Here is a 16,126-nt window from a genome sequence, read left to right on the forward strand (position 1 = left end):
TGCCATATTACTTTCCACCAATAGAGGGCGTACACAAAAATATGCCCAAAATTCAAGTTTTTGAGCGCTCTGGTGAATACAAAAATTATTCCCACGTTACTAATGAAAAATAAATTGCAACTGTACGGAAATTAGTAATTTTGGTCACAAAAGTGATATTTTAATGACTTTTTAAAGTGTGTGCTCTGTACAACATTGGCATACCATAGTCCTACCTGTAGATTCCCCACAGGCAGGGTGGTAGCAGTAAACAAGTGGCACACTCATGCCATGGTTTCAAATCGTCTCGTGTGTGAAGGATTCATATGCACCTGGTGCACGCGAATCTTTCACACCCTTTTTACTAAAATAACTATGACTTTACATCGTAGCTAAGCATTATATTTATTCTATGACACTTACCGAACCATATGGATCGTTTGTTGAATTCTGTTTGGTGTTGTTTTTAATAAAATAAGAGCATTTTTCGTGATCTTCACGTAGATGCCTCTTGATCAGCGTTGATATCAACTTTTGCCTAAAGAGGGCGCGCGATATTATTTCAAAGTCGGTAGGCACTTAAGAACCAAGTTTGAAAGGATACTCGTAAAATTATGTCACTCTCGCCGATGAATATTCATTAGATCGTGGTCGTGCGTGTTCAATACACACTGAGTGCATGCATGCAGAGAGTTTTTATTGAACACGCACGACCACGATCTGATTATTCATCGCGAGAGTGACGTAATTTTACGAGTGTCCTTTCAAACTTGGTTCTTAAGTGCCTACCGTACCTTTGTTTACGGTGTTGCAAGCTAGCTGCATTCTAGGCGATCAGCATTATTTTCTTGCTCGTTCAATCCACTTTCATCATCATCTTGTCAAAAGATGGCGTACTTTACCAATAAGTATATACATGAGATGCAACCTGTTGATTTTTGGTACAATTTCCTATTATGCGCTGACGACTTGAATTGAGAATGTTCGATACGAAAAATTGCTTTTCGATTGTTGTTTGCGTACTTTCCACTGCAGTATTAAGGACGGATCGAACGGAGTATCCTGGTTGAGACTTGGAGGTAAGCGATAAAAACACTTTTATAAATAATTTCCAATTCATTAAAAAAAAAGTTAAATCATAAAAACAAATTTCCATTAGTGGAGAAATACTCAAATGTTTGGCGTTTTTTATTCCCTCACATTCGTATGAAAACGTCAAAGTCCACTATGAAACCACATGCGTTGTGCGAGGTTAGTATTACTAACCTCGCATGTTGTGTGAGTGTGTTTGGCACACTGTCTCTGTCATGTCTGTAGTGTAAGTGTTGTTACTTCGCACTCGACATCAGATTTCACAAAATCAAAATGAAATACGGGACAATCGACAATAAAGATCAAGAAGGCCGCACAGTGTCAGTATTAGACTTGTGAAAAAATATAAAGAATTGGAAGCAAGGCCGAGGGTGAACTAAAGATTGCATTTATCAGTCATGATGTTTATGCCAAGTTCAAAGACCAGCTAGGCCTATGGCTATGCGTGAGATTTTTCTGTGAATCTGAGTGAGATCACAGACGTTGTGTACAATGTACATGGGGATACTAGTAACTCAGGGAACTCCCGCCCGCTATGCGGGCGGGAGCCCAGGATCTTACGCGTAAAGGCATACTCACCTGACAAGCGTGAAGTATGGTCAAAATAATTCTCCGAATAAATAGTTAAAACAGAAATCAAGCACTTACCACGATTATATGTCTAATGAGTGGCAGTTTCCTGACATCTGGGCACAAACTGGAACCTCAAAAAAACCCCAAAAAGTTCTCTCCTACCCCCGTCTCGATCGGCCATTTTTGTTATGAATCGAAACAAAATGGCCGATCGAGACTGGTGTAGGAGCTAGAGAACTTTTCGTTTTTTTGAGGTTCCAGTTTGTGCCCAGATGTCAGGAAACTGCCACTCGTTAGACCTTCATCCATATAATCGTGGTAAGTGCTTGATTTCTGTTTTAACTATTTATTCGGAGAATTGTTTTGACCATACTTCACGCTTGTCAGGTGAGTATGCCTTTATACATAAGATATGTAGATTTGGAGATTTTATGGTAACAAGAAAAGGGTGGAAAAATAAAAATTAAGAAATAAATAAATAATAAATAAAAAAGAAAATTCTTACGAAATTAATAGTTGATCTGTCGATTGACAGATCACCTAATTATGCAAATTTCCTGCCGATTATTTGTGATTATTTTGGTGGAAATCCCTTTATCATGTCATTGTTTGCATTGAGAATCTGCTCCGATCCTACATGCCTAGCTAGCCTGCCTCACACAGGCAGGAGGCCAGTTCGTTTGCAATGTATTTGGTTGTAAATAATGATCTGATATTTTCAATCTGTGTTGTAATTGATATGTGCCACAATTGGCTTTCCATAGTCGAACAACAATTTCGACCAGAGTTAAATTCAGACTGGACTTCAGAATATGGACCATTGTTTTGGGGTTCTTACCCCACTTTGACTTTTTAATTATTCAGTTCCCCGTTGCGTGAAAGTTACTATTATGGTAACTTTCAAAATTTGCCATCCTAGGTAATGCTGATCAACAGCCAATCAAAATGATTCAATGCAAGTTACCATTGGATGGAAAAGTCCCATAATGGTATTTTTATGCAACAGGTTCTGGTTCTGAATCTTACTCTGTTCCCTTTGTGTTTTCCCTTTTATTTTGTAGACCAGTCTGCCATTATTGATCACATCTTGGAGAATTCAACAGACCAAAAATCAAAATGGCGGACGAGCAGAGACCTCAGAAGAGTCACAGAGAGCAGAAAGCCGGGAGGAAGTTTGAGAAGAAGAAAGCTAGGACCAAACCCGTTGATGAAAACATGACCGCTCGTCAACGTAACCCTAAGGCTTTTGCCATCCAGTCTGTGAATAAGACGGCCCGCAAAGTTCGCAGGTGTGTTTTCTTGTGCTACAGGCTCACTAGTAAATCCAACTCTACAAATTGATGATGTTGTTGATGGTGGTGGTGATGATGATGATGCTGATAATGTTGATGATTGTGATGGTGATGATGATGATGTTGATGATTTGCTAATTTATTGCTAGTGAGCCCTCAAAATTTGTGTATATCTCATAAAGCACTTCATCAAACTGTCCAATTTTTTTCAGATCTTGATGAAAATAGTGCAAAATAGACATTTACCAAATTTCATGTTACTCCAAGAGTGAAATTCAGCCAAATACTCAATAGGATTAGGTTGAACTACAGGATAATTCATGTAACCATTATATCATTTCTCAGACTGATTCTGTATGATTTTTATTTTTCAGAAGTATCAATTCTTTTTCTCTTCTTTGGGGTGGGGTGGGGGAGGCTGTGATGAAATTGGGAGTCTTGCTGGAAATGTTTAATTGTGGTGTATTCTATGACTTCAAACATTTGTGTTGAAAATTGAATGTTTACATTAACGGAATTCTGCCCCATGCCATGTCTCACAGCAGGTTGTGTGCTAAAAAGAAAATGCATTTAAAAGAAAGATATGGAACGTCTTACACTTTTTGAACAAAATATTTAATTGTTATTCTAACCTATGAATATTAGATTTTAGATTTCAAATTAAACATTTTCATTTAACTCTTCATTTTTTTCAGGACACTTGACATAAAGGAGAAGAAGCATCATATTCCAGTCGTTGATCGCACGCCACTCGAGCCGCCCCCTGTCGTCGTGGCTGTCGTTGGTCCTCCAAAGGTCGGGAAGACGACTCTAATCCGCTGCCTCGTAAAGAACTTCACTCATCAGAACCTAGCCACTATCCAAGGACCGGTCACAATCGTATCAGGTAAAATCATCAGGAATTATATTTTAGTCACTCTTTACTCTCCCGCTTGGACCATCCTCAGTTGATTTATGTTACTGGGTTCTCTCCTGTACTCTTATGGTTTTCCTGGCAATGTAATATTTAAAAATGATAATGAAATGAAAATCCATAATTTATTGTTCGAAATAGACATGAGATGGAATACTCCGAAATTTTGCTTTGCCCAATTGATCATTGGCCCGGCAGCCGCTGTGCAGCGCCAGATCGACGAGGCTCTATAAGGCTCCTTTAATCGTTGAACGCCAAACAGGGTAGCAGCAACTCCCATCTTTTAACGTCTTTTGGTTTGACGCGGCCGGGGTTTGAACCCCCCGACCTCCCGGTTGTGAGATGGATGCTCTACCAACTGAGCCAACACACCGGTTAAGAATGCAATAATTACTGTTCCAATAATTTCTCAAAAGATGTATTGTTAGGATTGTGATAAGAGTTTTCGGATCAGAATGATATGAGGATTAGGATAAAGGATTTGGATTAGGTCTTGAGGTTAGGTTTTATGTATCCCATGGCTTCTTATTTTGACTTTCTGGAGGAGTGATTGTCACAGGAACAAATTCATAGAACCGTGTTCTCTTGCCTCTCAAAAGTTTCTGACTATGTATCTCAGACAATTCCTCTCATGCGCATAATATATTTTTTTTATCAATAAGAGGAAAATATCAAGGTGCGTGTACAAATCAAGCTCTAAAATATGAACCAACATTGGACTGTTGCCGTAAGAATTGATATTTGAGACAAATACAAAAACATACACCAGTTCATTCTCTCCCGATCTGAAGTATTCATCGAAGACAGATATTTGAATTATTTTCAAGTCTTATTTTTATTGAACCATTTCTATAATTGACCTCATTTCGCCTAGTACATGTACTTCAGAATGAACAAGCACAAACATTTAGTTACCAAGATTTCTTTAATGAGAAGCCACCAAGACACCTATCTTTCCCTTATCCCACTCTCTACCCCCTTGCTCTCCATCTATACTTCAATAAATATGTAAACTTAAATATTTTCTGAAGTCAAGTTGTATTTTTTTTTATTTCAGGAAAGAAAAGGAGGCTGACTTTCCTTGAGTGCAATAATGACATAAGCAGTATGATTGATATTGCTAAAATTGCTGATTTGGTAAGTGTTATCTGGGAAGGGGGGGGGGGGGCATTTTATGTAAAAAAAGTCACTAACTATAATTGTTATTGACAACCAAAATCTTTGCATCTGATAGTCTCGGGGCAAATTTTTCTGTGAAAATTTCAATCTACTTCAGATACGCCATACTTACCTATTCCCTTAAATGCCATTCGATCGCCACGCTCGAATACACCCGGCAAAAATTTCTCCTATAAAAGGAGAAAAAGTCTGCAACGCAGACTAGAGCCCCGCACGACAAGGAGGGAAACCCCGCCCTATACTATAAGTACCTTGCGTGCGTGGCTCACTTCCTCTTTCTTTTGCCGGCGCCCGAACCTAACGGTTGTGTGGCGCTTACGCTCAGTTAGAGTTTCTATACACCCAAACAGTTAAAGATTTTCCCAAGAGTAGACAGAGGTCTCAGAACCCACGTCTCGGGACAAAAAGTAGACAGAGGTCTCAGAACCCACGTCTCATTACAAAAGTAGACAGAGGTCTCAGAACCCACGTCTCATGACAAAAAGTAGACAGAGGTCTCAGAACCCACGTCTCATTACAAAAGTAGACAGAGGTCTCAGAACCCACGTCTCATCACAGAAGTAGGCAGAGGTCTCGGTACCCACGCCTCATCCGATCCCATAGCCATAACCAGACGGAGGTACGTTTCAGGCCCCACGTCTATATTATCCACCATAATGAGCCAAACAACTGGATCGAAAGACTCTCCCCGTCAGGGCCCCAATCAAGCCTGTAATATCACTTCCCAGAACAATACGAAAGAGGATGGAGCTATGAAAGATGATGGAGGAAAGAAAACCCCCAATATAGCCAGGTCTAAACGAGGTACAGGGTTCAAAATCCCCCTCAAAGGAAAAGTCAAGACCCCCTCCCAGGCCAGACCCGAGGGGAAGACAGCTAAAACCCCTACTCCGGACGAATTAACCCACGGGACGTCCGTCACCTTACTGGGAAAGATACCGAAGGTTAAGGGGGCCGAGTTTTCTTTGGACGACTCGGATAAATTCGAGACGATTCCCGTCAACAAGAAAGCGAAGGTGGGGGAATCAGGGAAGGACGTAAAAACGAGTTTTCATCCCCCTGACGACACGGACATTGCCTCGGCGGCATGGTTCATGAAGATGTTCCAGGCGGCGCAAAAATGTATGAACTTGTCGAATCAGCCGATTGCAGGCGACACCAGCGCCCCTACCAGATCAGCGGCGCAGACCAAAACTCGGCCCGACAGCCCAGGCGCCCCGACGCCGGACGGGCCGCTGAGGCGTGACGGAGTACCGGCGAAGCGGCCACGGCCAGGACAACGGGACATTGAAAGCCGTACTCGGGGGAGAAGCCCGAGTACCTGTCATGCTCCCTCTATTGATATAAATGAGGATGATTCAAACTCTGAATATGGCTACCATCGGCCCATAGCATCCCGCAAGCGAAAATGGGCAGACTCTTTGCTGTCTCAACTTTCCACTTCAGGTTCAGAGAGACAGAGCATTGCTAGCGGTCGTTATGAGAAGGAGGGGGTTTCAGTGATTAGTGAGGGTTTTTCTTCAGCTATTTTTGCTTCCAGCCCCAGCTCTCGCCATGATAGCGTAGAAAGCAAGCCTGTTTCGGCTGCAGATTTGATTACGAAATACTGCCCCCAGCTTAAGGCAGAGACTACCGACTCAGAGGAATCTAAGCCTATTTTCTGTCTCGATTCGGAGCTTGGGAGACAATCTGTCAACTCAGCTGCGGTGAAGCTTGACAAACCCTTCTCATCCTGCCTGAATTACCTTAATGACAGGGGAAGGGACTTACGTCCTACCAACAGAGTGGTTAAGAAGCACTTTCGCTTTGGGGAACGAGACTTTAAGCACGCTTTCAAGACTCCCACAGTCCCAGATGCAGCCTTTTGTGTTGGTGATGCTAAGGCTAAGAGATCGCGCTACTCTAATCAGAATCCACTCGGGTCACGTAGATTTAAGCGTATGGAGAGTCAGTTGACCTCTATTGACCAGACAGCCAGGGCATCTATGCGCCTAGCAACCTATCACACATATCTTTTGACAGCCTTTCGGGAATCTGAGAAACTAGGTATCTCCCCAGAGGATCGCAGAGACATATGGGAGTGTGTTATGAAGATTGCAGAATACCAGTTTGAACAGGCGTCGAGAACGGCCATACTTTGCACGAGAGCAAGACGTTCACAGGTCATTGACCTACTTCAGATTAAAAAAAATGCTACTCGACTACTCGAAAGACTGCCAGCCTGGGGGGATGACCTTTTCAGTGGTCGTTTTCAGGAAGTTTTAGAATCTTCTATCTCTGCCTCTTCCACGGCTGATAAGACAGTGTACAGGTTGTCTTCACATTCTTATGGCCAACGTTCCTCCTCACGTCAGCAGGCCTCTGGGCCGAGTAACCAGCAACCGCAGGGCCCCCCACAACGCGAGGTCAGGGCTAGGAGCCCCCAGACCAATCAAAGGACCCCTACACCCTTTCGGGGTCGACGCAGATTGTCCCGCGGTTCTCAGTACCCCCCTAAACACTTGTGACTCCTTGGCCGGACCGTTTTCACCAGACTTACACGCCCCCGTAGGAGGAAGGCTCATTTTCTTTGCAAAAAAATTGGAGCCTCATAACAGGAGACAAATTAATTCTCAGGATAGTGCGGGAGGGATATCGGGTCGAGATCGACCCACATTATCGGGATGCGTTCGCACAATTAACCAAACCTCTGCCCTCCCCCACTCTCTCGAAACGAGAGAGGCTCTTTTAAGGGAAATCAATGAACTGGAGAGAAAGCGTGCATTTTCCAAGGTGCCCTCCAGCCGAAAGATTGTTTTGTCAAATGTCTTCCTAATTCGGAAACGGTCCGGAAAATTCAGGATGATCCTGAATCTAAAGAAACTAAACAGGTTCATCGAAAACAAGCCATTCAAGATGGAATGCCTCTCCAAGATCCTGCCCCTGCTTCGCCCCCACGAGTGGGCGGCATCTATAGACTTATCGGACGCGTATCTTCACGTTCCAATAGCAAGGTCCTCTCAGCATCTCCTAGGTTTCGCAATAGGAGGGGACACTTACCAGTACCAGGCCCTCCCTTTCGGCCTTCGCTCTGCTCCTCGCATCTTTACAAGGCTCGTCAGGGTAATTGCTGCAGAGCTAAGAAGAAGAGAGGTAAAAATTTTTTGCTATCTGGACGATTGGTTGATCCTCGCCCCCTCAGAACAAACCCTTCTCAGACACTTGAAGGTCACAATCGCGTTAACGACAAATTTAGGCCTTCTCATAAACTGGGAAAAATCAAGATTGACTCCAACTCAGACTCCGGATTTCCTTGGAGCATTTATAGACATCCCGAGTCAGGTGGCAGCCCCCCTTCCCCACCGGGTTCAGAGAATGAGAGCAGTCGCGGAGCAACTCCTGTCCAGTCGTCTCTCGACTGCGAAGACTTGGCAGATTTTTCTGGGACTCTTAGCAAGCTTAGTGAATACAGTTCCCCCTTGCAGACTGAGGATGAATTTTCACATAAACAGTTTGGAGATGATTGCGGTGCAGTTAGCCCTCCAACACTTTGCATCCGAGATAGTGGAAAAGTGTGTCCTGATAAAGTCAGACAACCAGACGGTGGTAACATATCACATAGCAGACTTCTTATCGAGGGGGCGCTATCTCCCCTCGGAATGGATGCTCCACGAGGCTGTGGCCAGGGAGATATTCAATCATTTCGGCAACCCACAGATAGATCTATTTGCCTCAACACTACCAGGGACACAGCACTACTACCCCGAGCCCAACAAACTGAGGCTCACACTGTGGCCCATTACAGGGCAGCAGCAATCAAGGCTGGACTTTCTGAACGGGCTGCCAATTTCTCAGCAGAACGTTTACGGTCTTCCACACGATCAACCTACGACTCCAGACTCAGTCACTATGTGAGATGGTGTCGGCAGGCTAAGACTAATCCATGCAGGGCATCTGTAGGTGAGATTGCTGAATTTTTTATATCTTTGTATGACAAGAATTTGGCATGTAATACTATTCGGGGTTACAGGTCTGCCATAGCTGTCCTACATGAAGGCTTTGACAATGGTGAATCTGTTTCCTCGTCTATTTTTCTGTCACGGTTATTAAAGTCCTTCTTTCTTAACAGACCCAGTAGAAGGCTTCTTGCTCCTGCTTGGAGCCTTCCCCAGGTGTTAGTCTCCCTCAGTCAGCCCCCTTTTGAGCTAATGCATCTTTGCGGGATTTAACCATAAAAACTGTTTTCCTTCTGGCAGCGGCTTCTGGTCAGAGGCGTAGCTCTATCCATGCTCTTACCACAGCTCCTGGGCATATTCGTTGGGAGAAAAACAAGATTAGACCTATTCCTCATGGCCGTTTTCTTGCTAAGATCAAACGGGAGTCCTCTCTCCCTCTTGAAATTGTTCTACCATCCATAAGTTCCTTTTCTTCAGTTGGGGAGGATAGATTTTAGACAGTAAACACTGATTTCATGAGACAGTCTGTAAAACAAGGCTTAATTGTCAGTATATCACCGAGGATCTAGATCTGGTACAGTTACATTAACTGAACTTTGTGAAATCTTGAAATCTACGCTGAAAAATGTTCACACCGAAGATCCCCAACACAGATAAGCGCACGTGGGACAATTTATAATTATTGCTTAGGGCGTCGGGCCCGACGCCCTACCCGATTCCTGTGCTTATTTGCTGATTTCTCAGCAATTTCACAATTTCTTCCAGAATTCTTTGGCACATGCGTTTTATACAAACAGACACTTTGGTGGTCATTTCATTGGATTCTGTACGAACTCATTTTGATATCGTTACCAAAACTAGCATTTACCTTTAAAATGGTATCTTGATAAGACTAAACAATTTCTTGCTTCCGATCAACTTTTTGTTAGTTTCATTCCCCCTCACAGGGCTGTCTCGCCGGATACTATCTCTCGTTGGATTGTGGAGGCAGTGAAATCTGCTGGTGATCCAGTCATCATTCACCAGAAAGTTAGAGCCCATGACACAAGAGGATTGGCTGCTTCCTGGGCCCTATTCAAGGGCGTACCCATGGAGGATATAATGAAAGCGGCATATTGGTCCAACGCTAATACATTCACATCCTGCTACCTCTCGGATGTCCTCGGTGATGAATCCAAGTTTGCGAGGGCCACCCTGTCCGGTCCCCATCGCTAATCCAAGGTATGAGTTTAACTTTACAAGCTTGCCATTAGTATCTTGTATAATAGAATTGATCTGTAGGGCCTCTTGGCTTTGACCTTTGGCCTGACCACCTCCCATAGTTGTTTCCGTGGGAATCTGGCATTTAAGGGAATAGGTAAGTATGGCGTATCTGAAGTAGATTATGTTGTTCAGTAGTGAACACCATATCTACGAAGTAGCCATACTTACCTATGCTACCCTCCCACCTCCCCTCTTTCTGTATCTGAGGTTCGTTTGCCTAAGAAAGAGGAAGTGAGCCACGCACGCAAGGTACTTATAGTATAGGGCTGGGTTTCCCTCCTTGTCGTGCGGGGCTCTAGTCTGCGTTGCAGACTTTTTCTCCTTTTATAGGAGAAATTTTTGCCGGGTGTATTCGAGCGTGGCGATCGAATGGCATTTAAGGGAATAGGTAAGTATGGCTACTTCGTAGATATGGTGTTCACTACTGAACAACATATTCTGCAGTGTCCAGTATTAATACTCAAATGCAAGGTTTTATCAGAATGCTAAAATTTATGTTTGCTGCTGAGGTTACAGTGTTAATTTTCCCTCTGTTTTGGTTTATTATCGTTGTTATTCTTCCCTGCTTTGTAGGTGTTACTTCTGGTCGATGCTAGCTTTGGTTTTGAGATGGAGACGTTTGAGTTCCTGAACATTGCTCAAGTGCACGGATTCCCTCGTATCATGGGTGTTCTCACTCACCTTGACATGATGAAGGACAACAAGGCGTTGAAGAAGACAAAGAAACGACTCAAACATCGATTCTGGACAGAAGTCTACCAGGTGAGATCTGGCCTCAAAGTAATTTTGAGGGATCTACTTGATCAAAATCAATTATTGCCATATTTTACTTGTAAAATATTCTATTTTTTGACGGCATCTTTTACTGTACAGGTCTCTCAGTCCTGATGATGAGAAACTGCCTCGAAGTTAGCATAGGATCTCAACCTCCTGATAAACTGAATCATCCATAAAAATTCCCAAAATATTCCTTAACCATAAAAGGACGGGGGGGGGGGGGGCTTTGTATGATATTTTCAAAATGCAAAGAGATAGCAATGCAAAATTTTATTACTTATTTCTTTGAAGTCTCGCGCAACTTTTGAGACCAACTCTCCGACATACGGGTATAGCATCGCGACGCCATATGACCTCAAAGTCTATGGGAGATGAAATTCATAAAAGGGTGATTATTTTTTGTTCTAATTGTTCTGCTTAATTAATTTAGGGTTTAATTTAGTTGTTTAATGGCCTGTAATAATTTCCATTAAAAAAAACAATGTAAAACAAAGGAAACAAAATATACATAAGAAATTCTAGAAACAAAAAATACATAAGGACGAAAATTGGCTTTTGCAATTTTTCTGAATGGAAACCTCCATTTAGATTACAAAGATGACCCCCCCCCAAAAAAAAAAAAATTTGAAGTGAAATTGGGTGTTAAATATTTAAATAATGTTTTAAAAAAATAAATTTTCATATTTCGTGATATATAAAAATAATTATTTTCAGATTTTTTTTAGCTTGTAGTCCATGTTGTAAAGAATGTGCGTGTCAAATTTTGACGCGATCGCTTGAAGGGCGGCTGAGATCAGGGGGGGGGGTATCATGGCCCATTATTGGTATCCTTTCTGAACTACATAATGCTAAATCTTTAATCTTCTATTTTGTGTGTACAGGGTGCCAAGTTGTTTTACCTGTCTGGCATGGTTTACGGTGATTATCAGAAGAGAGAGGTCTTGAACCTGGGACGGTTCATCTCTGTGATGAAATTCAGACCTCTTGTCTGGCGGAGTATGCATTCCTATGTTATAGCTGACAGGTAAAATCCAAGACTGTCGACTGCTTCTTTGGTAACTCATAATCTCTGCAGAACAAATGGCTGCTGTTTTTATACATGTATATTGATTTGATCTATGTATGATATATTGATTTCATGATTGATTTTTTATCAATTTTAACTTAGAAAGTACAAATTAGATGTCTTTGAAATTGAAATTAGCAGGGGCAATTCATGATAATCAGTATTTTCTATAGCATTCTACATGAATTCCTGTGCTGTTTTGAGTGGGATGTTGTAGTGGATGTGCCTTGCATTGAGGTCAGGTGATCTGGTAGAAAACATTGCGAATGTCTCAAGAAGGACTTTTTGCATATGTCAGAGCTTCCATGCTATGATTCAGAACCAATGCAGAATCATATAAGGCCCAGGATTCAAGGAACTTTCATAACAAATGCCAAGAAAAAAACAAATTTGTCAAACTAAAAACAATGCTTGCAACACTTCCAAACCTTTGATGGTTCGACAATGTTTTGAAAATACAACTTCTGTACTTTGTGCCACTTTTTGACATATCCTTCGTCTATCATCTGTGTGCCGCATGAAAACCTCATCTAAAGACACTACAATGAATGTGTATGTTTATTTGTCATTTCAAAAATTTGTTCTGCCCCTGGTTTACAGACATAACCACAAATTAACAGATAAAGCTTAGTTTGCAGTGATAACCCTTCCCTCAAGGAAAGTGGTCTGAATATGATGCCTGACAATGACTTAAATGTACAGAAGGCCCCATATTAAAACAACACGTTGTATTTGTGCTAGTCTTGTGCAAAGACCCACCTATTGATCATAGATGCAATCAGGGTCTGTGACTGCAGACTAAGCAGAGCTAGCCATTTCTTGTTCAAATCAAATTCATGCCTGTATAACATGAAAAATGTGAGATTGAGACAGAGGGGGTTGTCAGACAGCAGTTTATGAAAGAAGTTTGATCTAGAAATGTTGTCTGTCTTTTTTTATAGAATGGAAGACCTGACCAGTCTAGAGCTGGTTAGACAGAATTCAAAGTGTGACAGAACAGTTTCACTGTATGGCTATGTGAGAGGTGTACCGCTCAAGCAGAACAGTTCTATTCATATTCCAGGTCAGTATGAATTTAAGTTCATTCATCATTTGGAATTGGTTTGGATTTAATTGATTTGATTTTATCTGATTTTTTCCAATCTGATCTGATCTACTCTGATTCAGATTCTGATGATCTGATTTTATTGTGATTTTAAATAATTGTCACAAGTCATGTGATAGCATCTCATTCTGTTAGTGTTGATGTAGTTGATATTGAAGAACAATAGCGGGTCAAAAAAGGGCAGTATATAAATGCACGTCATTGTCACAGATAAGCTTGATAATACCTGATATTTTTCTTCTAATCAGGTTGCGGAGACTTCCCCATCAGGGATGTGTCATTTCTTTCGGATCCCTGTCCGCTACCGGACAAAGAGAAGAAACGATCGCTGAATGAAAAGGAACGTCTCATCTACGCCCCAATGTCTGGGGTAGGAGGTATCGTGTATGACAAGGATGTCGTCTATATTGAGCTGGGAAGCCACAAAGCTCATAGTCAGACCGTCCAGGTAGGTTAACTTAAAAAAGATGGACTACCATTAATTCTGAGGTTTATATCAACTTGTTTACAACCAGTCGGTCTACTTCTAATACCACATTGTTTAAAAACTATAGTGTGTGGCAGCAATGCCTTATGTTACAACAATTCAATACTTATACATTGAAATAAATGTTTGGACTTCACAGTCCGAAAAAATATGACTGGGCTTACAGTTAGCTCTCTGTTAGGCTAACAGTGTTTCTGTATGGCCAGCACTGTTTGGTTATTGTGCCAGGAAAAATATTCAATGCCCTTGTGAAAAAATGGATATTAGATTTATGTTGTCAAATCCTTTTTTCCTTTGTTACCTGAGAAATATTTAAACTTTTTTTCTTCTTATTTTATGCATCAGGAAGAGGAGGGGCCAACTAAGGAACTAGTGAGTAACCTGATTGGTTCTCAGAAGACCCTTGACACCAAGATGGCCGCCAGTAAACTCACGCTCTTCGCTGACTCTAAACCAGTAACGTCACAAGAGGTTGCCATGGATACAAGCATTACATCGCAAGAGGCAGACATTTCCAGTGATGGGAAGTCGAGAATGAGGAGGAGAGCCGTTCATCTTGGAGATATGGGTGATGATAATGAGGATGAAGACGACGACGACGACGATGATGAGGAGGATGACGATGATGATGATGAGGAGGATGATGATGGTGATGAGGAGGAGGAGGCACTTGAGGATGAAGAATGGAATTTAGCTGATGATAAAGTAAGTTTTGTTTGTTCATGACTTGTCACACCTTGTAAAATTTCAAAATTCTGTTTCTGTTTGTGGTAACTCCCGTAGGAACTCGGCAGGACAGCATTTTGCTGGTAAACGCCAAGCTGATATATAACCAATTACCTATGAAACATTTTACGTCTAGGTTAATCAGTCATAATGGCTGACGTTATAGACGACAGATATGACTCTTGGGCCTTTTTATCAAAGTGGAGACAATGGCAGAATTGGGATTTGAACTCACAACCTTGCGATTATGAGTCCAATGCTCTAACCACTGGACCACACGACCCATATTTGGTGATGTGATTTACCCAAATTATTTTCTGCTGTTTTCCCATGTACTCACAACATATCGTGCTGGATATGTTCAACTGCTCTGGACAAAATGACTTATTTGGTGATTTCAAGTTGGTTGATGGTGTTGGGTGTTGGTGTTGAAAGTGCATGTCAGATTGCCTACACCATCTACAACACCTAATGTTGGTGTATGAAGATTACACCAATCACATCAATGCTGTACTGCATCATTAACAGTTTAACACTTGGTAGTGTCAGTCCGAGCACCTGCCTCCTTTCAGATTTGGTGCTGTGCTGGTGCAAGAATCGGCCCAATACTTACACCAATTGTCAGCACCAAACTTGAAATCACTCAGTTTATAGTTTTCCTGATAACTTTTCATACCAAGCATACGAAAATATAGGAGAAAATGACAAGGATTCCTCACAGTATGTTGTAACCGATTTGATTGATCAATATTTCATTTGATGTTAAATTTTCAAAAGAATCTAATCGTTAATTTCCTTGAATTGGCAATGCAATTCTTTTTTCTACTTCATCATTTTCTGATAACTTGATGCCTTTCGATATATTTTGTGTAAAACAATCTATGTAATGAATATGTATTCCGTTACCACATTTGTTCGCTTAAAGTAACAACTTTAATATATTTTTTCCCAATTGGGAGCCTAATTTTCTACAAGCTCTGCTTTTTATTTAGGCTCCTCACTTTTTTTTACATTTTGTAGTGTACCTTATGCTTAAATACTTATGTTGGATACTTAATTTGATCATTTATACACTATGTTTATGAATACATTTGTTGTCATACTTGCCAACCATTCCGAATTTGGTGGAATCATCCCGATTTTTTATTGCCAATTCCGCATTACGAATATCAACTCCATAATTCTGATTTTCATTAATTTTTACATTGATAATATTGAAAAAACGGCTGGAGCGAAGGTTAGACCAATCTGAAGCTTGCGGACACCTGGATATCGCGATATCCCAAATAGCATTATTTTTCCACAACTTAACACACTCTTGTACGTAGTTTTTCACTTTGCCTATCTCACATGGCGCGCACATTGCAGAAGCGCGTGCAAACACAGCTAGAGCGACAACACATGCAAATACAATGCATGCTGCGACGTCGCGAGCGCGAGTATACCTCGCTGCTAACCCAGGGAGCTTCGGCCTGTCGGGTAACCGGCACAGGCCGGAGCTCCGTGGGTTACCGCGCTGCAAGTGCATACGTGTGCAAACGTAAGATCCAGCTCAATGATCGTCAGATTAATGGCCAAAGGATATAGTTTTCCGTGAAATTTTGAAGCCAAAATTACAAATTTAGTGTGTGGAAACTGGATACCGTCGCCAATGCGTCGTTTGGATTGTGAATGTGAGTTGTGACTGTGATTCCGATCGTTATACAGACAGTGCATGAGTGCAGTGGGCAGTGACTGAG

The 16,126-nt window shown here is 41.7% G+C and overlaps 2 protein-coding genes across 3 annotated transcripts in view; both read left to right on the plus strand.

Annotated features, from left to right (window-relative positions):
* LOC121427204 (ribosome biogenesis protein BMS1 homolog) overlaps positions 1–16,126 on the plus strand; it is a 40,446-nt gene that overhangs the window by 719 nt on the left and 23,601 nt on the right. Inside the window, exons 2-9 of the mRNA XM_041623478.1 lie at positions 2,706–2,933; positions 3,632–3,822; positions 4,907–4,986; positions 10,800–10,988; positions 11,885–12,027; positions 13,011–13,132; positions 13,423–13,622; positions 14,007–14,366. Of these exons, the coding sequence (XP_041479412.1) occupies positions 2,761–2,933; positions 3,632–3,822; positions 4,907–4,986; positions 10,800–10,988; positions 11,885–12,027; positions 13,011–13,132; positions 13,423–13,622; positions 14,007–14,366 (1,458 nt within the window). The 5' untranslated portion in view covers positions 2,706–2,760. The remainder of the gene's footprint in view (positions 1–2,705; positions 2,934–3,631; positions 3,823–4,906; positions 4,987–10,799; positions 10,989–11,884; positions 12,028–13,010; positions 13,133–13,422; positions 13,623–14,006; positions 14,367–16,126) is intronic.
* On the plus strand, positions 5,504–10,655 carry LOC121427205. 2 transcript variants are annotated; one of them, XM_041623481.1, is made up of 2 exons: positions 5,504–8,967; positions 9,893–10,655. In XM_041623481.1, exon 1 carries the CDS (start codon positions 5,685–5,687, stop codon positions 7,533–7,535), a length of 1,851 nt encoding a protein of 616 aa, XP_041479415.1. In that variant the 5' UTR covers positions 5,504–5,684; the 3' UTR covers positions 7,536–8,967; positions 9,893–10,655. The 2 variants fall into 2 exon arrangements, with proteins under 2 accessions (XP_041479415.1, XP_041479413.1); XM_041623479.1 differs by having other exon boundaries at positions 9,911–10,655.

This window comes from Lytechinus variegatus, chromosome 14 (assembly GCF_018143015.1).
Source record: "Lytechinus variegatus isolate NC3 chromosome 14, Lvar_3.0, whole genome shotgun sequence".
In the NCBI taxonomy this organism is placed as follows: Eukaryota; Metazoa; Echinodermata; class Echinoidea; order Temnopleuroida; family Toxopneustidae; genus Lytechinus; species Lytechinus variegatus.

What these genes read in the sequence shown, in the direction of transcription:
- LOC121427205 (XM_041623481.1), top strand. Translation starts at nt 5,685, where the DNA reads ATGAGCCAAACAACTGGATCGAAAGACTCTCCCCGTCAGGGCCCCAAT.